Source organism: Hypomesus transpacificus, chromosome 23 (genome assembly GCF_021917145.1).
Source record: "Hypomesus transpacificus isolate Combined female chromosome 23, fHypTra1, whole genome shotgun sequence".
Classification (NCBI taxonomy): Eukaryota; Metazoa; Chordata; class Actinopteri; order Osmeriformes; family Osmeridae; genus Hypomesus; species Hypomesus transpacificus.
The window spans coordinates 16,801,369-16,823,971 of NC_061082.1; the positions used below are offsets into that span (position 1 = coordinate 16,801,369).

The following is a 22,603-nucleotide window of genomic DNA, read 5'->3' on the forward strand; positions in this document are numbered from 1 at the left end:
GATTCCTTCACTGTCATACTGGACTCCTTTTAGGGGGGATTTATCACCCTCTCTGCCTGTATCCTGTGAATGTATTTACAGCGGGTTGCAAATCTAGTGTCACATTTTCACTGTTCTCGTACGTCTTCTGAAGGGCTGTGCTTTAGTCCTCATGTGATCCATCCATGAGGGGGACGGGGTTTAGGGGGTGATACGAATAAATCAAATTGACTACGGAGGTTGCCAAGGGGAACACATAACTCTAGCCACACCTTCCCAAATCTCTAAAGCGTCTGGAAAGGCCCCTCACTTAAGGTAGTCCGATTTTTCAACTATGACAGTACGGCAGGGTAACAATCTTGGTCCCCGTGGGTGTGATTCCCAGGGAATAATGAATATTATGCAGCAGGCTGACTTAACGGTGGGCTGGGGAGGAGAGCAGAGGACAGACTGGCTCTGCTTCCATCTCTTTAGGGGGGCTGCAGAGGGCAGGTTGTGTCTCTTCAGGACATTGGCACCTGGAGGGCCAGAGTTTGGCTGCCATTGTGAAGGTCAGCCCTCCTTGCAGGCTACTTTCTCTAGGATGTCAGACCTGGCCGCACTGCAGACTTCCCACTTTATAGGCTGTCCACCCTTGTCCTACACTGTCCAATCGGTCCTACACTGTCCACCCCGTCCTACACTGGCGTACACTGTCCACTCTGTCCTGCACTGTCAACCTTGTCCTACACTGGCCTACACTGTCCACCCTGTCCTACACTGTCCACCCTGTCCTACACTGGCCTACACTGTCCACCCTGTCCTACACTGTCCACCCCACTTTAACAGATTGCTGTTAAATCTTCTTCGATAATCTACCAGTAATTTCTTGCATGTATTTATCTCTGTATCCTTGTATATTTTCCCCATTCCTTCAGTATGGTTTTCCATGAAGGAAGAGAATATTTACTCTAAAAGGATGTCACCCTCTTGCTTATCTGGCAAGCGTACTGTACAAAAGGGATCAACTAGGAAATTAATGTTTTGATGTATACGTGACCCAGGAGCTCAGCTATCATCAGGCGTCTCATTTAGCCATCGAAAACAATTCAAAAGATATTTACAGAAAAATCATATTACGCATCAGATCATGACGGGGACATGGTTTGGGTTTAGTTATGTAATCGGAGGCATAATACATTTCCTGCAACGTCACAAAATGAAATGATATCAATACCAGGCCACTGTAAACTGCAAACCCCTGGTCCAAAACCCATAACTAACATCTGCAGAAGTACTATAAACTCACAGTTTCAATATAGTCCAGGGTGTAGCTCAGTGATGGGAGTAGTTGACTGCAGAACCACAGGTCCCAGGTCCACAACCCCACTGTACGTCACTTTGGATAAAAGTGGATTAAAATTGCTAAATGAAAACATTACCTATAATATTTAACATATTAAGAGGCAGTATAACATAACATGTATCATCTAATTTAATTTTTCTAAGTTTTCTATTGGTTGTGATACAAAGGGGTGAGAGGACACAGGTTTAACTGCCAAATCACAGGTTTCTCTTTGATCTATGTATTTTACCTGCTATCCTGTTTTTAGTTTAGTTTGGTTTATTTCAGACAAAAAATTTAGTTTCATATAGTTGAGCCAACAAACAAAAGCATATTTACATCAGTTGAAACAGGTGTAGGCTGAAGCTCATGCTTATAATGCCTACCCTTTATGAAAACATCTAAAAAAATAGAAATAATTATTGTCTTACATCATTATGTTGACAATCAGATCTGAACAGAATACAAAAAACATTAATATTTCTTATGCAATAGAGTTGTACAGTCCAAATACCACAAAAACAGCTTGTTCATCTATCACTCTTTAAATAGTTTCATATAATTTCATTGCATTATTTTTTAATAGTTTCTTTAACTTACTAAAGGTCCCACATTTTTTGTTCAGCATGACAGCTGTTCCATAAATGTACACCTTTAACGGAAATACAATGGTATTTAGCATTGGTCTTCACTTGGTTATTTTTGAATATACAAGATCCCCTTAAGTCATGTTGGCATTCTCTTTCTGTGAACAACCCTTGGATACTCTCTGGCAACTGATGTTTTTTTGCTTTGCACATGATTTGTAATGTTTTTAGTTGTACTAATTCTTTAAATTTGAGAGCCTTTAATTCAATAAAAAGGGAGTGTGATTAAGATGTCAGTGAAACACAAATCACAGATTACTTGAACTATAGTGCACAGTTCCCATGATAAAATTGGTGACCCACACACAGATTCCTGAAATTATAGATTTGGCACAGTGACCGCGATGATGTCAGTGACACACACAATTCTGGAATTATAGATGTGCAGTTCCCGTGATGCAGTCGGTGATCAAGACGTCAGTGAAACACAAATGCAGATTACTTGGCCCAGAGCCTTTGATGCAGGTGGTGATAACGGTTCTTCTCAGTGGCTTTGGTACCTATATTTCTCAGATCACAATTTAAATTCTCTGTCATCTCTGAAGTACTTGTTCAACCTCCACATCTATTCTGGTCACTTAAGCACATAATAAAAGCAATTTCTCATTATTTTAAACAAATTGCCAATGCTCTTGTACTTTCATGCAAATTATTAGGTAGCCTTCATTTGTTTGCTGTTTCCTATGTTATCAACTGCTAATGTTATGTCGATCAAAATACATTATATTGGTTCTCTGTTAAATTGTCTTACAAACATCTAGACTTTTAGATCAGAACATAAATCATGCACAATGGTTGAGCCAGTTGTCATAATGGTAGGCCTAATTCACCATACAGCACTTCCATGTACATAAATAAATAACAATCCCGCATAAATAAGACACGACAACTGACCGAGGAGACTAAATTTGTACAAACATTGTTCCTGTCGTATGCTGTGGATCGCTATATCCATGCCTCAAAAAACGAACAAGGAGGCTAAAGTGATACGAATAGTGCCCATGTCAGGGATACAGCTGGTGATTATAATGTCGTAACACATTTGCAATGTGTAGGCAGTTTTGACATCAGTAAACCTTTACATTTATATTTAGTCATTTAGCGGACGCTCTTATCCATAGCGACTTACTGTAAGTAGATTGACATTCCCCCCGCGGCAAGTAGGGTGAAGTGCATTGCCCAAGGACACAACGTCATTTGCATGGCCAGGAATTGAACCGACAACCTTCTGAATAATTGTCCGATTCCCTAACCGCTCAGCCACCTGACCCCCCCCCCCACACACACACACACACACATTCATTCACTGATCTATGCTGAAAGTGTCCACTTAATGTTGTTCTGTTAGCACGAGCTATCCAGTATTTCATCCCTAAAACCCTTTAAAGCAGCTGATTCATCAGTCAGCACGCACTGCTAACCTGGGGTGCGTTTCCCGAAAGCATCGTAAGCCTAAGTTGATCGTAGAGTCCATCGTACGATGGATCTTAGTTGTACGGGCCGTTTCCCGAAACCATCGTAGCTAAAGAGGCACTTGAAAATCGTCGTAGATCAACAAGAGCTCCAGACCAGTCGTAGATCGCTAAGTGCATCGTAGCACAGAGACTCAGTGGAGACACGCGTAGGCCGACCATGAAAACTACATTAAACTCATGCTGAAAGTTACTTCCGATGGAAAATAAGATTTTTCTGATTCTCTTTTTACGCCAGTTACGCTGGAACTGGAATATTTCTTAGTGAACCATACAAGTTTAACTGCCGAAAAAATATCAGAATCCGGTTTATCCTCAAGTAAATTTAGGTTACACAAAATAATTTGATTTAGTGGGTTTGGCGCATGCAATGAAGGTATTTAAAAAACAAATGTCAGTCTTATTCAAAATACTATAACATTGAAATATGGCTGTTGTAATGTGCAATAGAAACTAGAAATGCATTAATGTAACGCTTTTACGAGTACAATAACACAACAACAATTGAACATTGAAGATGTTTATTAGAATTATAGGGCTGGTAGCACGCCAAGCCCGGTGGATGAAGAGGCCGGTGGCAGAGCCGAGCCTGATGTTAGGAGATGGTGGCGCCCAGGAAATGGAAAGACTCCACAGGGTTGACTACGAAGTCACACAGGGTGAAGGGGCTGGGAGGGAGTGAAAACTCGTACGAAAATCATAAAAGCCATTGAAGATAGCCTAAGTCCTGCACTGCAGACTTGTCCCCTCTGATATGGGGAATTAGATGTGGTCTGGGATGTGGCAAAGTAATCCAGTTGTGACAGCCTGCACAGATCTTGACACTGAGGCCTTGGCGAGCCCATGTCCATCTCCAATAACCTCCAGAAAACTGCCAATGGCATAGAACCTTAACACTGCCAGTAGTTGGGTTACAGGGGTCAGTGCAAAGGACCTCCTTGTTAGCCTCTGCAGGTCTGCTTCTATGTGGTTCAGGAGCATCATGATATCATGATGTCATCTGAAATATCTTACACTCATAATGAGTATAATTGATCAACCATCAATTAAAGTAGAGTTGATTATTCATGTCAGAAACAATGATTCCATGTTGAAGACATGGGGTATTCATTACTTATGTGTTTGTCATTTGTCACAATGTCATTTGTGGCCAATATGTGATAATTATGAGATTGCAAACATGGTCTTGGGAAGCTGTTGGCCTATGCAAGATTGTAGATATAGTCAGCACTAGAAAATAAGACAGTAAACATGTTGGATTGAGATGCTTGTATTTGTACATTGAATTGTTTAGGATGCTAGCTGGGACATGCCATGTGTGATACCATTCATATGCATTGTTTTTAACCTTGTAGTTCAATCAAGTAGTAAATATAGGACTCATATATATATGCCTATGGAAAGTGGAGTACCAAGAAGAGTTAAAAACCAAGGCACAAGTAATTTGAGAAATAGTTGTTTTATGGGAGTTTTTTCTCCCTGCTCCTGCTCCTCACATGGATCTATAAGGTAAACATGTAAGGATTGGACAGGCAACACTGAATATATGATACAATACACAATTCAGCCTTTACTTTAAATAAACATTGTATGCTTTAGGCTATAAGGTAACCTAAATGTGACACTACCTTGTTGATTGGGCAGAAGAATAGGCACAGAAATGGAGGGCCTTGTGAACTTCATCTCTTCAAACAAAAGCTTCCTCACCTCAATTTGGAGACGAGCCCACTTAATTTCCAATACCTCCTATTGGTATTTAGCATCCTGTGTCGCTGATTGCAAGGTCCTAACACCGGTGTAAAACTCAGATGCAGCATAGTTTGCACGTTCACCTTATTGTCTTTACCTTCATGTAGCATCACATTGAAAAGTACTCAAATAAGTAGCCTATAATAAATGTAAAGTTTTCTGTAGCTACAGAAAATATTTTTTTGTGTACCGTAATTCGTCAAATATTTTGGTTAACGTTTTAATTTTAAAGTCTTCAAGTTGCGTCAGAAGAATCACATTTCAGTACAATGGACAGCGTCTTGTTAAGTGCAACTTAAGAGATACGTACGATGGTTCTCCTTACGAGCATGTTCGGGAAACGCACGTAAGAAATAACGATGGATCGTTATTTTCATCGTAGAGAACCCTCGTAACAGCTACGATCCATCGTTATCGGGAAACGCACCCCAGGCCGTATCGGTTTTAAAAGCAAATTTGCTTCTAAATAACAGTAGGCAGTATAGGGTACCCAAAAATGTATTTGTGAATTGCCAGTTGAAAGGTGGTCCAGCTAGTGATGATGCCTAAAGCAATGAAAATCAAATCCCGGTTGTTCCGGTCATGGCTTAACCGTTGTGACTTTGTGTTGTCCAGAGCCATAGTGAGTTAGTTAGTTAGTTAGTTTGTAAGCCAGTATTTCATCAGTAAAATAGTCTTGGATTTTCTGTATCGCACTGACATCATTAATATTGTTAATATCTTATGCCTGTTTTAGGTTCCCTCAAAAGTGCAAGTGTGTACCTGTAGGAAAGCAAGCAACAGTAATATAATCTACAGTGAGTACAAGTAGTTAAATCAGTTACAACTAACCAACAATTGCAACAAGTCCCTCAATAAGTGTCATTGTGTTCCTGGAGGAAATAAACTAACATTGGATCCAACAAATCAGAATTGTGTTTAATCGCCAATTAAGTGGTCACAAACAAGGAATTTACTTTGGTGGGCAGGTGCATACAGTGAACATTTAAACATAATGAACAAAAGGCAAATGTAGAAAATGTACAACAAAATAAAATAAACTACTGGCAGAGCTATACAATGTAATATAATAATAATAAAATACAATATAATAAATAATGTATATCTTTTTTAAGTACCGTTGTACTCCTGTTGTACTCCCGGAACAAGTGTGTCTTTAGCCATTAGCCAGACAGACAGATACATACATTCCTGACATTAACAGAGAGATGTAATGATAACCTCCACCTACTTTCCTCATCAAAAATGATTGGTGTTTAATTCTTTTTATATCATTTCTTCTATATCTATATTGCATTTCACAGCCATACAATAAATTGAAATTCTGGGTAAATTTCCCATTGTGAAAACAGGCATCTTTTGGTGTAATACATACATTTATGTACGTAATTATGAATGTAATATCTTTCCTTTTTTATTTTCATTTCACACGTCTGCCACTGAGTTGGAATGTAAGACAATCTAATAGGCTGTTTCTTGTCATGTTACCACCATGGAGCGTGAGCCTCATTGAGCAGATGTCTTGTCTTCAGCCAGCTGTTGCTGCTGTGCTTCATAACCGCATGCTTTATGTAGCCATTCAAGATGGCTTCCAGACAACTATGATAAAGCCTCCAACCGGCTCTCAAACGATAATAAACATGGGAAGACAGGATAGATGGGTAGATGGAATGTCATCAGCAGAGACCAAGACCTCTAAAAATGTATTTTAGAGATGTACGGGTTAAGGTAGGAGACACTGGCCAGAGAAACATGGGCAAAAGTGATTTCAAGAGTGTCTTAAAAAGGATGGATCTCACATACCAAGTCACCACATTGTCGACACAATCTTCCAACCCTTCCGGCTAATTAACATTGCACGCTACGATTGCCCACTCGAATACATGTTGTGTGCCTTGTTTCTCATTGTGCCTATTCCAGTGTAGTGTGACCTCCTGCCAGTGCAACGCTGCCCCTGGGGAATCTCTGAGGTTTCAGCCAGACAGAACCAGAGCCAAGCATTACAAGCTCACTTTTCAAACCCAGCTATAAATACCCGGCGTTCCACAGCCCTGCAACATGCCAACATCCATGTCTAGAAAGGAAAGCTGATACTCAGACTATGCTTGAAATATGTCATTTATGAGTGATGTATATTGGATGATACCATTCAACCCGTTCTGCAGGGGAAGACCTCTAACATTTTACAGATTCTAAAGCATCCTATGTCAATGAGTTGGAATCCTGGTTTTTAGTTTATTGCCTCTGATTGCCCTTCTAGTTGGATCAGAGTGCCATCATGGAGTTGAAATCTGAGTTAGTTAATTTTGTCTGTATGGCCAAATGACCTGTACTGTAGTGCCTTGCCAATACACAATAGTAGCCTGTGGCTACATATCCTGATGTGTTGGTTTGATGTAATCCTCTGTGTCTGCAGCCCAGAATACAAAGGAACACATTTTTACTGACCTCTTTCTGGTTCACAGACACAGCCTAAGGTCAAGATAGGAGGACAGTCTGGCTCTCGTTTCAGCATAGCAGACTAGACAACGCAGGCAGTGTTGAGAGATGCTCTGTGGTCAGGCAGGCCCTGGGGGATCTGAGTAAAGGGTGTGGGGCTGAGGCTGGTGACAGGGTATCACACCAGGCCTTCCCTGGGTAGGTGCAACTGGGACATCACTCTGCAGTGTCATTGTTCCCATCACAGGTGCCAGCAGTGACCCGTGCGATCCTTGCCTAGCCTGCACAGATGTGTTCTAGGACCCACTTAAGCTTATCTTTTTATTCCTTGTTTAATCCTGACCTCTGATGAATAATATTGTTTGTTCTTTCCAGCCAAGCCACATCCTCTAAAATGGTGGTCTTTAGTATGCGTGTTAGCCTTGGTATACATCTGTCTTGCATGGAGACATTTCGTTTTTTCACCGTCAGATTTGTGTGTCGGGCTACAGCCTCCATACAGGTCTGCATCTTCTCCAGTGTCTGACCAGGCTGTGTTTGTGTTGTAGATGATGAAGCACGCCTGGGACAGCTACAGACAGTACGGATGGGGCCATAACGAGCTGAAGCCCCTCGCCAAGAAAGGACATTCCACTAATATCTTCGGTAAGTGACTCTCGCAAAAACATTACTACCAAATAATTTCACGCACAGGGAAACACAACGACAGATACACTTTCTAGCAAAGACATACTTTTCCAACCAGAATGTGAGCACCCATTCCGGTTTTCTTGTTCTTGTTTTATGTTTTTGCTGTTGCTCTGCAGCTGCTGGAAAAACAGGCCAGTTGAACTTGTGCGTGTCAAATTTGTTTTCAGTCTTCCAAATGGAGCATATCCTTGTTATTTAATGAACAGCTTTTAATTGGTTTCTGAGCTGCTGTGTGGTTCTCTGTAATGTAGACGTGTCTGTTGGGCAGTGGTGTCATGCGAGGCAGTTTGAGGCGAGGCAACAGGTTACGCCCACATGCTAGTTCACCTCAGTCTCTCGTTAACAGGGCTCTGTCTGCTTTTAACCCTGTTACCCTCACCGTCTTGTCTGGGACAAATCGTCTCTACATGAAACTTGCTGGGTGTGTGAGTGAGAGGGGAGAGAAGGAAATTGGCGAGATGTTTTAAATGTGTCTTCCCTACTTGCCCATGGGGCTTTTTACATATTATACTAACACGCACAAGCACCATGTCACTGCAGCAAATGCAGTTTGCGAATAACATCCCTCGCCTCTTGCTTGTCATGTTTTGGATGCCTTGAAACAGGAAGGCTTTGTGTGTACTTTGCCAGCCTCACTCTAACACAGCAGACTAGAGCCTTGGTAACAAGAGGACTGGTCACTTTAGTCTCACGTAACCCTGAGTGCTTTGTTGAAGGGAGCAGCAGGAACTGGTGTTTACTGTAGAGATTTAGGCCTTTGTCTAACAGAGAACAGTTTTAGCCAGCACGCAGAGCTTGCCAAACATTGCACAGTTCAGCCGGAGGTAGCTAAACACTTTGGTGTTTGAGATGGATATAATTGGATGGATAGATTTTGTTTGCAGTGGATGTTGTTACCAACATTTGTTTGCACCTTCTGTCAGTGCTGTTGTGTGTCCTGACCCTTATTGACCCATCTGTTAAGACGGAATGTGACCTGTAGTGGGGTTGTGACAGCGTCACCATGGGCAGCGTCCTGTTGGACAGCATGGGCTCAGATCTCTTTGTAGTGTCTGGAGGAAAGCTCCCTCTGGGGACCTGCGTCAACCTGCATTGATCCGGACTGTAACCAACTCCACTGGCTACGGGAGACACAATGCTTCCCTGTCATGTGAACACCCTCCTCAGGTGTCCCAACATTTGTAGCCTGTTGTGCTTTCTGGTCAAAACTGAGTTTTAAATGCTCTCCCTTGATCCTTTAGAATTGAGTTTTCAAACGTATCTTTGCAGATATGTGGAATTTGCCTTGGTTGAGCTCACTCTCGTGTCTTACCTTGGCGAGCATTTTCACAGCACCAACATGTTGATGGGGGGAGGGGGTCAGATAAAGCCCTCTCATTGGGTAACTCCCATGGACTGCTGGGTAGGCTTATAAAGCGTGAGATCACAACTATTTGACACACTCATAGGCCTGCCAGGTCCAAGCATGGAATTATAGTCCTGGTACAGACATCAGAACATTCTCTTCCAGCAGTGGAAAAATTCATCAGTGCAAAATCCTGGCTGACCGGTACATTCAGAATCCTGGCTGACCAGTACTTTCAGTATTCTGGCTGAACAGTACAGAATCCTGGCTTATCAGTACAGAATTCTGGATGATCAGTACAGAATTCTGGATGATCAGTACCTTTAGAATCCTGGCCGATCAGTGCCCTTGAAAATCCTGAATGCAACCCCTCACACTGCTTCTCCAGTTCTGGATGCCAGCTCCCCATTCCAGAAACTCACCCTGTTGTTTTTCTACATGTAGGTCATGTCTTGATATGATTGGTTCCCTGGGCGGAATAGCAAAGTGCATCCTGGGAAGGGTTATGAGCAGACGCCATGGCAACCTGCCTGTGGGAGTGGGCGTATTCATATAGTTGAGGAGAGGCAGAAGCAGTCTGATTATAGACTGACTGGAAAACCTGATCAGCGCATTCAGAAGATACACGCTACCTAACATTGGAGTCTATGAAAATACAGTCTAGAAGGATAAAAGAGAGAGGGTGAGGGGGCGATAAAGGATAGAAAGGGGCAGAAGGAGTGGGGGGAGGGGAGAAAATGTATAGATGTGAAATGAGCAGAGAGAAACAGGATGAAGGAGGTGTGAAGTTGGAAATGTAGATGTTACTGGAAGTTCGACAGATGGACAGACACAGGGGAACATAACAGAACTTGTTTATGTGGAAAGCGCCAAGATCATTGGGCACATGCGCTGTCCATACCAACCACAAACATATTCCACTTCAGTTACTCTCAAATGCCTAAATGACATGCTAAACATGACATTTAGGGCTTGCTTGCATAGTATTTGATTGCTAACGTGACAACTGATGTATACATCTATATAACAGTATCCATCCATGTTCCCCCCGCCCCCACTGAATGTGAATTTCTGCCCCGAGGTTAACCCACTCGATGAACACGATGACACCCTCACTAAGTGCTACAGTCACGACACAGGCTTCTCTGGGGGACACAGTGATGCTACTCACTGTGTTTGTCCTGTCTACTGAGGCATGCCGTGCCGTTAACTGCTGTAGTGGATAATGCCTCAGTCTGAACGCTCAGGTGATGACTACCATAAGGCCAGATCTGCATGATAAGTGGAAGGGACAGTACTATCCAGTGCTCAGAAAAGAGCGCACACCTTGAAATCTGCACTGATGGCTACATCTCCCCAGAGGTGTTCATTTGCGTGAATGTACTCCAACGTTTGATTATGTTTGCATTTACAGTTGGAAGTGCTATAGGCACAATTTAGCATTTTCACTGAGTACTGTGTTGCAGAGTACCTGAGTACCTGTCGGTGTATACCTATGAGCTCTATAGTTTCCCAGGCTGCAGAAGTTTCAGAGGGTCTGTCTTGCGTGGTCTTGTCCTTGTCAGAGTAATTGCTGTGTTCTAAATAGTACTAGTCCCTCTGGATGACTCTTTGGGGACTAGTAACTGCATATTGCCCTGATTTAAGTAGCTCTCTTTCTCTGTTGCTGTAGTTTGGTGTTGGCAGCAGTATAGAGCAGTGAGGGAAGCGCTCCCTACAGGACTACAGATCTCCCTCTCCCTTATGCCCAGCTTTTCTCTCCGGCTAAACTTTTAACACGGCCACTGTGACGCAAGCATGACGGCCAGAAAGGGTCAGATTTGCCTGCCGCTAAGTCCATAAGGAATGTCTCTAAGGCCCACAATCAGTTTAACTCCGTAGAACAATCCACTTTAATGACAACTACAAGCTATGTATAACTATTTACAGTTGTTGGTTATGACCAGCTTAGCTAAGGGACTAGATGAGTGGAGTTCGTTAGCGACGTTGTGATTGGATTAGTCATAAAGTGGGCTGTTGGTTGTGTAAATGTTATACTTGACTCGCAAACTACACAAACTACAAAATAGTGTTCGTACACCTTCAATACACATATTCACACAGAGTTGCTAACCTGGTGACTTTGTTGTTAGAACAGAAATCGCTCCACAAATATTTCTGAAAGTAGTTGAATTAATGACAAATGCTGATGCTACACTGTACTGTCACATCTGTTATCTTAATTCCGTTGCACATTATACACATTAAAGGAAATATTAATCTATTCTAGTGCATTGTGAAGAGTTTATTTCTGTTACATAAATGCGTAACTTAATTCAAGGGAGTATTATTTTGTGGGAGTGGTCCAATCTGAGCATTACTGGATAGATGTAATCAGACACTGATTATACATTATTACCTAATTACCCACATTACTTTTAAAGTAATTTGTTGGCTTTATTTATAGTAAGACGTGGGAAATGTCCCGGGCAGGCTCCTCTGCGGCCCCTGAAGCTATTTATTTATTTATCTGCAGGGAAATGCACACCCTTGCATTTTGTCCCAACTTTGTGTATTCATCCAAATACCTTTTCTCAAGTTCCAGAACTTTGCCACTAAAGTGGACTGATTTGACATAAGATATGGAAATCTGAAGGGCCCCAGGCCACTTGGAGGAACACAAATTGGACATTACAAAGGCCTCTTAAGAGAGCTCTACTGCACAAAGGAACCCAGAAGGCAATTCCCCCCCCCCCCCCTCTAGTTAAGAGTTCAAAGTCCTGCATGATCAGTACTTTAGTCTTGCATATGGGTAATTTGACTTTTTTGGTTCTCCTCTTAAAAGAAAATGCACAAAGAAAGCCAGAAACTCCCCTTTTCCAGACAGTTCTTTGTGGTGGGCTTGGACCAATCATGTGCTTCGACCAATCATGTGAAACCTTTGGGAGGTACAGTATGAAACCACTCCATTTTAGCCATAGAAGAATGGACCTAATTGTTAACAGCAGGTTACATGGGCCTCCTCAAACATATTAACCACCCTCCTACTCCTTCACTGCTCTGAGCACACTCCCGACCTTGTTTATGCAGTGCTTGTTTGTAGAACAAGAGGGTCCTCAGCTACTCTATTGACCTGAAGCATTAGCATAATCACACTTCCATAACACTATGGAAGGAGCGCCACTTCAGTAGCTTACACACTTCCTTGGAAGCAGCTGAACCTGCCAGTCATGTGTCGCTAGGTGCTTAAACAGGACGTGTTGGCGGAGCCATAGGGCTAGATCACAGCACTGTGGGCGGGGCCATGGGGCTAGATCACAGCACTGTGGGCGGAGCCATGGGGCTAGATCACAGCACGGTGGGCGGAGCCATGGGGCTAGATCACAGCACTGTGGGCGGGGCCATGGGGCTAGATCACAGCACTGTGGGCGGAGCCATGGGGCTAGATCACAGCACTGTGGGCGGAGCCATGGGACTAGACAACAGCACTGTGGGCGGGGCCATGGGTCTAGATCACAGCACTGTGGGCGGGGCCATGGGGCTAGATCACAGCACTGTGGGCGGGGCCATGGTGCTAGATCACAGCACTGTGGGCGGGGCCATGGGGCTAGATCACAGCACTGTGGGCGGGGCCATGGGCCTAGGGCTCTTTTGCCAAATCAGTTGAGTAATTTGGGTACTCTTGTGGATGGAGAGGGTGCACGTTCTGACGTGGCAACGGTATGCTTTGGTTGCTCAGTGTTAAACGATCTCCCAGCAGAGAGGGAAGAGAGAACCGGAGGAGGGGAAGAAAGAGGGAGACGGGTGATGCAGCCAGAAGTTGATATGTCTAGTGTTTCCTGTAGGAAGAGGAGGAGAGCGCTTTCAGTGGGGACAGAGAAGAGAAAGAGATGGCAGGAGAGAAGAGAGAGTTTAACCCTGAACCCTCTGCTTAGGCCCTCTGTCTCGACTCTATTCCTCCATCCCTTCTCTATCTGACCCAACAAACAGAGACAATGTAGTCTGAATTGAAATCATAATGTTGGAAGGATTCATACTGGAGCACTAGTGGAACTGCTAGTGGGGGTGGGGGAGGTGAGGGGGGGCTTGTGTGTGTGGTTGTGATTAGTCTCTAAATAAACCTCATCCCAGTCAATTTGTTTCAGATAAGCAGTGTCTGGCATATCTAAATGTTATCTGCTTTAAATGCCAATCCTGCTCCGGTTAATTTGATTTGCCCAATTTGAGAGGTTGCAGTGTGTGACAAGTAAAGGGATGGGTTTAAAGGAGTTGTTGATGATCAGACTGATGAAGTGAGAAATGTACTCAGGAATGTTACATGGGAAGATAAATAGGACTGAGGAACAGAGAGATTTCATACAGGAGAGAGAGCTTGAGCACTGTGGGGCAAAAAAGCAGAAGTTAGTGCCAATATTATTAAAGTAAATCAAGTGTAAATAAATGCTTAAAAATGATACAGGTTGTAAGCTGACGATAGGAAAAGAGGAAGGGTAGATGGAGGTGTCAGACAGAGCTGTCTTTGCCAGCGTGTGTAGATCACACTCTGCCTACAGGAGGGCCAATCTGTCCAGATTAGGAAGGCACAGCCAGCTTCAGAAAGGGTATTTTTAGAGTCCTGCAAAATTGATAATACTTCAGCTGGTGTAAGGAGAGAGCACAGGGCTGTACTGGTTAGACTAGAGAGAGCACAGGGCTGTACTGGTTAGACTAGAGAGAGCACAGGGCTGTACTGGTAAGAGTAGAGAGAGCACAGGGCTGTACTGGTTAGAGTAGAGAGAGCACAGGGCTGTAAATAGTTTGAAGAGAGAGAGTGCAGGGCTGCACTGCCTTCCACTAATTGGTTATAAGCTCACATTAGTATTAACACTGAACTGCTGGAAGGATTGAAACACCTGAACGTGTATTTGAAGAGGAGGATAGGTTAGGGCTGGGCTGGGCGATTCAATAACATTAATTTTCAGTAGCGATTTTGGCTTCCAACGATTATGAAAACAAGACGATCAAGATAAAATGATATTATTCTGCCACATTCCGTTTTGCAGGGATGCTCTTGTTTTGTCTTGTGTTTTAAATCTAAAGCACCCCTTTTTATGACGGAATGCTTTCACCCCTCTCCCAAACTGTCTCTCAGCTGGGCTGTGGTACGTTATGTGCATGCACACCCCAAGCTCTTTTCTATGGGCTGTTGTGACTTCCTTCCTAGCACTCTGCTACGAATGACAATGTTGTTGTTGTGCTCTTGTTGTTGTGGGGGTTATTTTTGAGATCAGTAATTGCATGCTTCCAACGTCAATGAGTAATTGCGTTTAATAATCTCGATCTAAAAATTGATCAAGATTAGCGTGATTATGTTTTTTGCCGTAATCAAGCAGCCCCAGGATACGGTGTAGTGGTGGAGCATTTGATGCTGCTCTCTAGAACAAGCTGACTTAATGCTTTACATGGATAGAAAGCTATCTTACAAACACCCAAATACACACACTGTACTCTACCTTTCCTTGCCTCTTTTGGGACATTGAAGGTGAGGATGGATAGATAGGAGAGGAGGGAGTGGTTTGTCTGTCGGTCAGTTAATTAAGATCCACACTTGAGTAATGTTGTCTCCTTCCCAGCCAAGGTGAATAGCAGAGGACAGAAACTTTTGTAATCCCAGAGATGACACCTAACCCCGAGACACCCTCAGTTACCCCAGAGATCCTCAGTTGCCCCAGAGATCCTCAGTTGCCCCAGAGATCCTTAGTTGCCCCAGAGATCCTCAGTTGCCCCAGAGATCCTCAGTTACCCCAGAGATCCTCAGTTACCCCAGAGACACCCTCAGGGTTCAGAAACCATAGGGGGTCTCAGTCTTGCAGCCCACAAAACTTCTGTTGAATTAGATAACCATGTGTTACGACCTTCTAAATCTAGGGAGGAGGAGAGGCCTAATTAGGAGTTGGCAAACAAGTGACATGAGTGGTATTTGTGTTTTTTGTGGTACTTATTTAGAATAATCGCCACAGGAGAACAATGGAACAACAAACGGTGCCAAAGAAAATAAATGTTACTACTAATAAAACGACTAAACTGACAATGCGTCCCTATACTAAACACATGAGCTGGCAACCTTTCTTTACCTAAGGTGGTTAACAAAGGTTTGGCATGTGATACTTATGGGAAGCTTACCTATTCCAAAGCCCCTGTGTGAATGAATAGCCAACAGAAAAGGAATTGCACAAACACAGAACAGAGACGACTACAAACACATACTCGAGACACTCAAGAACAGAGGACAGGTGAGGTTGAAAAGAAGACGTAACACCATGTGTAGTTCTTCCATGGATGGGAAAAGAAATCCTGGAGAATTTCAGCAAATCTCATGCAATCTTGTGAATATTATATCAACTAACCGTCAGTTATTTAAGATTTTAACTGCCACCGCAGTCATTAAACCACACAATTTTCATTTGATGCAGACCTGTTAGTCATTTTGTGTAGGTGTTTTCAGAATGTTCACCTGTGGCTATCAACTGAATGCTTGTCTCTAACGAGGGTTGCTTGCAAATGTAAACAATATTGGACTTTGTCGAGCGGAGCAGCCTGTAACTGTTTTCAGATATAATAGGCTACTGCTGAGATGCTTGTATTCAGCTGGTGGGGAAGCCAGCTGCACTCACTAGGTGAAACAGTGTTGTGCACAGGGATGCACACATGAAAAGGCACACACAATAGCACAATATAATACAGCATAGCATGCTCCCACTGTCAAGGGAACCTGCAAGTCAGCCAACATGTGAGAACTCTGTATATAAAACCTGAATATATACGACAATATTATTAACGATAACATACGTAATAGACGCTGATATTGTTTTCTTTGTTGTTTTGTATGACCAGGTAATTCGCAGATGGGGGCTACTATTGTGGATGCATTGGATACCCTCTACATGATGGGCCTGCATGACGAGTTTAAGGACGGACAGGAATGGATTGAGCAGAACTTGGATTTCAGTGTGGTGAGTGCTTAACGTTCAGTTCTAGGCCCAGAACTAGACCCAGAACCAATCCCAGACCACAGAACCAGACCCTAGAACCAGAACTAGTCCCACGCTGTGCTGTAAATGTTTTTTGGTGGGCTTTCTGCTTGTGATTTAAAGATAGACGCATATACGGCAGTAACCAGGGAACCGGAGTTGGCACCATGGAAACCATGTGGGCAGTAAGCGGAGGGTGGGGGGGTCAAGAATGGAGAAGGGGAGGGAAAGAAACAGAAAATACATAATGGACTTGAAACCAGTGCAAATGAGCAGTAGCGGGATACTGTGCACTCTTTTAGTCGCTGTCTCTCTCACTGTCAGACTGAGCCAGCTAGCTCCTGGCTGTCCCTCATCCTATCTCTGGTTGTCTCTCATCCCTTTTTTTTCTCTCTGGCTGTCTCTCATCCATTCTCGGTCTCTTATCCTATCTCTGTCTCTCATCCTTTCTCTGGCTGTTTCACATCCTCTCTCGGCCTGTCTGGCTGTCTCTCGTGTTATCTCTGTGTCTCCTAAATTCCTTGTCTGTGCAGACTTTCATGGCGATTAAAACCCCTTTCTGATTTTGATTCCCTGCCTATTTCTTCCCATATCTCCGTCTGTCATGAATCCAGTTACTGGGTTTGTATTTTTCATTGTAACCTGAATGGGCCAACATTTCAAGTTCTATAGCGCTAAAGGGTGCATCGATTATGGGGCATCTTTGAAGCGTTTTGAAGGACACTGCTTCTGTGTGTTGTCTTTCTCTGTGATTAATCCATGTCCTTCTGTATGTGTCTGCAGAATGCAGAGGTGTCCGTGTTCGAGGTCAACATCCGCTTCATTGGAGGACTTCTGGCTGCCTATTACCTTTCTGGACAGGAGGTAACTACTCACCTAGGGTGTGTGTGTGCGTGTGTGTGTGCGTGTGTGCGTGCGTGCGTGCGGTGCGAGCAGATACGCGGTTCATGTTTATGCATTTGATGGGCACAAGATGAAGCACCGTGGGTTTCGCAGGAGAGGTGAGGGAGGCAGGGGAGAGCGAACATGAGAAATGGGGTCAGATTAAGAACGCAAAGAGAGGGAAATCGGAGCGGACGGGGAAGAAAATGATCACATCTCCATCTTTCATCCCCCGGGCACCACAAAGAGACGTGGCTCAGGGCTGACTCCAGGGATATCAACCTGTCCTTCAGGTGCCCACGTTAATGACCCACCCTCCCCTCATGCATGCACAAGCACACATCCAGCACTTGAACCTGTTATGAACCACACACCCTGTCTCCCCCATCCCTCTTATTCACTCTGCCTCCTGTGGTTCTCGACCGTTGCGCCTCTCTCCCTCTCTCTCATCGCTCCTTTCTTTTATCTCTACCTCTCCCTTCCTTCCCTACTGTCCCTCTCCAACTCTTCTTTCCTTTTCTCTCTCCTCTCTTTCTCCCTCTCCCTTCCTTTTCCCCTTATCTCCCTCTCCCGCTCCTTTTTTTCCTCTCTCTATCTCTCCCTTCCTCCCCTACTCTCTCTTTCTCTCTTGCCTCTAACCATATTCCTTCTTAGAAAGTTAAAGGTACACAAAAAAACCAGACTGTTATTTTCGATGTTCTCCATTCCATTACTGAGAAACATGCATTCTCTCTGCTTGACTTAACCAAGGCTGAGAATTGTCTCTGATGGGCTGAAATGGCTTTTGTACAAGTATAACAAGAATCGTCATTGGATATTCTCATGTGACGCAAACATAGTAGTGTGTGTTTTCTTTCATCATTGTGCTTTGCCACACAACAAAGGAGTGAACCAAGTGCCTTATAACTACCGTGACCATATCTCCAGAGGAGAAACTCCTCAAATAGACAGCCGTTGACTTTAATCCCTGTTCTACCTTGGCCCTGGGGCCGCTGCTAAGCAGACTCATTCACCAGGTTTCACAGGAACCCATATAATCCTTTTTATGTGCTCCAACACTCGACATGTTAATGGTGGCAAGCTGTCCTCCACTGGGCGAGGGAGAGAGCGAGAGAAAAAGGAGGCGAGGCAGATATACCCACAAATATGCTCTATCTCATTAACTTCTGCTTATCTCTGTGTGTGCGCGTGCGTGCGTGCGTTGTATGTGTAATAACAAGATAAGCCGATGAGTTTAGGAACCGTACTGCCTGGCCTGCCGTCCAAATCTGCACACCGGGCATTCTGCCTGGCTGCAGGCCCGCACCCAACACCAATCCCCCTAGAAAGAAACTACTCCACATTGGCTGTGTTTAGCTTGTTTAGTTTGGTAGACAAATCATGCCTAGTCTACATTGGCTGGAAGATGCTAGAGACAAGCCCTAGTCTACATTGGCTGTGTTCAGCTTGGTAGAGAGACATGCCTGGTGTCCATGCTACATGTCTCTGCTAGAGAGAAACATGCCTAGCTGTAGAGGAGCTGAGGAAAGCCGTGGTTCCAGGTCATCTACAGCTAGCAGGGAAGACACACCTTGGTTTATAATCAAGGGCTTGGCCATGGCACAGCTCAAGATATTGTAGACAAGGCTATGTAGTTTCTCACTCCCCTCTCACACATTTTACCTGTCTTCCATGTTAAATGCTAATCTCTTTCTCTCTTCCTCCTACATTACATCTTTCCTCTCCTCCCATGTGTTACCTCTTTTTCCCTCCCTCCCTGTCTCAACCTTCCTGTCTCTTTCTGTGGTCCTCCTCCAGGTGTTCAAGCTGAAGGCAGTCCAGCTGGCTGAGAAGCTGCTCCCTGCCTTCAACACTCCCACAGGGATCCCCTGGGCCATGGTCAACCTCAAGAGGTGAGTCACCCATGGCCGCTCAGGACCTCCACCACCTCCTCTAGACCTCCACCACCTCCTCCTCTAGACCTCCACCACCTCCTCCTCTAGACCTCCACTACCTCCTCCTCTAAACCACCACCACCTCCTCCTCTAGACCTCCACCACCACCTCCTCTACACCTCCACCACCTCCTCCTCTACACCTCCACCACCTCCTCCTCTAGACCTCCACCACCTCCTCCTCTAGACCTCCATCGCCTCCTCCTCTAGACCTCCACTACCTCCTCCTCTACACCTCCACCACCTCCTCCTCTAGACCTCCACCACCTCCTCCTCTAGACCTCCACTACCTCCTCCTCTACACCTCCACCACCTCCTCCTCTACACCTCCACCACCTCCTCTAGACCTCCACCACCTCCTCCTCTAGACCTCCACAACCTCCTCTAGACCTCCACCACCTCCTCCTCTAGACCTACACCACCACCTCCTCTAGACCTCCACCACCTCCTCCTCTACACCTCCACCACCTCCTCCTCTACACCTCCACCACCTCCTCCTCTACACCTCCACCACCTCCTCCTCTAGACCTCCACCACCTCCTCCTCTAGACCTCCACCACCAACTCCTCTAGACCTCCACAACCTCCTCCTCTAGACCTCCACCACCTCCTCCTCTAGACCTCCACCACCTCCACCTCTAGACCTCCACCACCTCCTCCTCTAGACCTCCACCACCTCCTCTAGACCTCCACCACCTCCTCCTCTAGACCTCCACCACCTCCTCCTCTAGACCTCCACCACCTCCTCCTCTACACCTCCACCACCTCCTCCTCTACACCTCCACCACCTCCTCCTCTAGACCTCCACCACCTCCTCCTCTAGACCTCCACAACCTCCTCTAGACCTCCACCACCTCCTCCTCTAGACCTCCACCACCACCTCCTCTAGACCTCCACCACCTCCTCCTCTACACCTCCACCACCTCCTCCTCTACACCTCCACCACCTCCTCCTCTAGACCTCCACCACCTCCTTCTCTAGACCTCCACCACCACCTCCTCTAGACCTCCACAACCTCCTCCTCTAGACCTCCACCACCTCCTCCTCTAGACCTCCACCACCACCTCCTCCAGACCTCCATCCATTTATTTGTAAAAATAAAATAAAAATGGCTTGTTAGTCTTTCTCACATTGATTTATCTTTGTCCCCATCCTCCCCCAGTGGAGTGGGTCGTAACTGGGGCTGGGCGTCTGCTGGCAGCAGTATCCTGGCTGAATTTGGGACCCTCCATATGGAGTTTGTCCACCTGACCTACCTGACTGGAAACCCTGCCTACTACCAGAAGGTAAAGGCCTCCTGATCCGTGCTGTACCTGGCGACCCTGTGGGACATTGTCTGCCACCGTCTGCCATGTTTCCAGTGTCTGTTTTTCCCTGAGACAAATGCTCTCATGTGTCAGGTGATGCACATCCGCAAGCTGCTGGCGAAGATGGACCGTCCCAACGGGCTGTACCCAAACTACCTGAACCCTCGCACAGGCCGCTGGGGACAACGTGAGTACAGCCACCTCCCTGTTTGAAGGTTGTATCTGGGGATAACGTGTGCAGTAACTAGGGTCAAAATATTTACAGATTTCAACTTAGATTTTTGGAAACATTCACTAAAAGCGCCTTTTATGAACCAAAAGTATACACATCAGTAGATGTACCGGCATAACTGACCTTATGTGTGTGTGTCTTGCCCTGTGCTATGTAAATATGTGTGTCTGTTTTTGAGGGTTTCATAAAGATAGTAATTAGTCTGTCAAGCCACTCCTCTGTCTTAACTAACTTTGTTAATTACTGAGCATGCTCAGTTTTAATTGCTGTCTCCTTCTGAGAGCTGAACCTGATCTTCCCACTGAAAGAGGGATAATGGTTACTTACATCCAGCATGGCACACACATCCAGCATGGCACACACACACACACACACACAGCTAGCATGACACACACTCACATTTAGTTTGATATATATACATTTAGCATGACACACACAAACGCACACAAGTCACACACACATCTAGACGTGATCTGCATATTGGCGTTAACACAGAGAAAGTCTCATCTGCTTCAACTGATTTCTGTAGTACCAATAAACCTGGTGCGCGTGCACCTGCGTGCACGTGTGCGTAGTCTCTTCCCTGCTAATGAGTAACAGGCTGTTCCACTAGCCAGACAACAGTGCACACTCTCTCTCTCTCTCAATCTCTCTCTCTCTCAATCTCTCTCTCTCTCAATCTCTCCTTCCCCTAGAGGCTGGATGTTATGACTCACTGAGCGGCAGAATCGTCATTATTATTTTACTTAATCATCCTGGTTTGTTCTCCGACAGCCTGTGCCAGCCAACATCTGCTACAACACACACTTGCATATGTATGCCTCCACTAACACAAACGCACACAAACGCACACCAAGGTACATGCTGTGTACTCTGCTTCAAGGATGTTGTGTTCATCCTGCTCTCAAAACAAGGTTGGAAATAATCCATATTCCCTTCACAGACACACACATCATATTTCTTACAGTGAATACGTGTTGTTCCTACACACCTCTACCTTTCACTTACAGGTATACTTTTTCGAATATCAATGGATCTTAAAACCATGCTCCACACTCACACTCGAACTACACTCTGCAGTGTCTCTCCCTGCAAGATTGTTTCTTTCTGAATAATTCATCACAACTCGATTGAACACAACTCATCACAATTCTCTCTGTCTCTCTCTCACCAGGGGCACATCAATCCCACACAGATATTTGCATATAAAACATTTTACTTTGTGTATGTGAGCCTCTGTAGCTTGTCCCCCGTCAACATTGCTGCTCTGTGTTCGGAGTGTCTGTGTTTGAGGCCTTTGTCTTAACATTACTGTGTAGAACCGCCCATTCTGTATACAACAGCCCATTCTGTCCTTCGGTGCTGGTCAGGTCAGGCTAGGCTAGGCTACCCTCACTAGCCTTCCGTCCATCTGGGCTAGCCATTACCACCTCCCATTAGCAGCGCCAACCACGGTTCTCAATGACACACTGTGTGCCTGTTAGCATCATTAGCTTCAGTCTTGTTGAACTCTGCTGAGTCATTAGCTTAGTTGGGCTACGGTAGCCTTAGGGTTGCCTGATTCTGCAGTCAACTGTTGGCTTGTGGTCAGGACCTGAACTGAGTTGTCTTGTACT

The 22,603-nt window shown here is 44.9% G+C and overlaps 1 protein-coding gene across 4 annotated transcripts in view; it reads left to right on the forward strand.

Annotated features, from left to right (window-relative positions):
• man1a2 (mannosidase, alpha, class 1A, member 2) overlaps positions 1 to 22,603 on the forward strand; it is a 40,904-nt gene that overhangs the window by 12,301 nt on the left and 6,000 nt on the right. For all 4 annotated transcript variants that reach the window (XM_047046319.1, XM_047046321.1, XM_047046318.1 and 1 more), the window contains exons 5-10: positions 8,159 to 8,255; positions 16,498 to 16,616; positions 17,418 to 17,498; positions 19,314 to 19,408; positions 20,611 to 20,734; positions 20,849 to 20,942. In XM_047046319.1, coding sequence (XP_046902275.1) covers positions 8,159 to 8,255; positions 16,498 to 16,616; positions 17,418 to 17,498; positions 19,314 to 19,408; positions 20,611 to 20,734; positions 20,849 to 20,942 — 610 coding nt within the window. The remainder of the gene's footprint in view (positions 1 to 8,158; positions 8,256 to 16,497; positions 16,617 to 17,417; positions 17,499 to 19,313; positions 19,409 to 20,610; positions 20,735 to 20,848; positions 20,943 to 22,603) is intronic.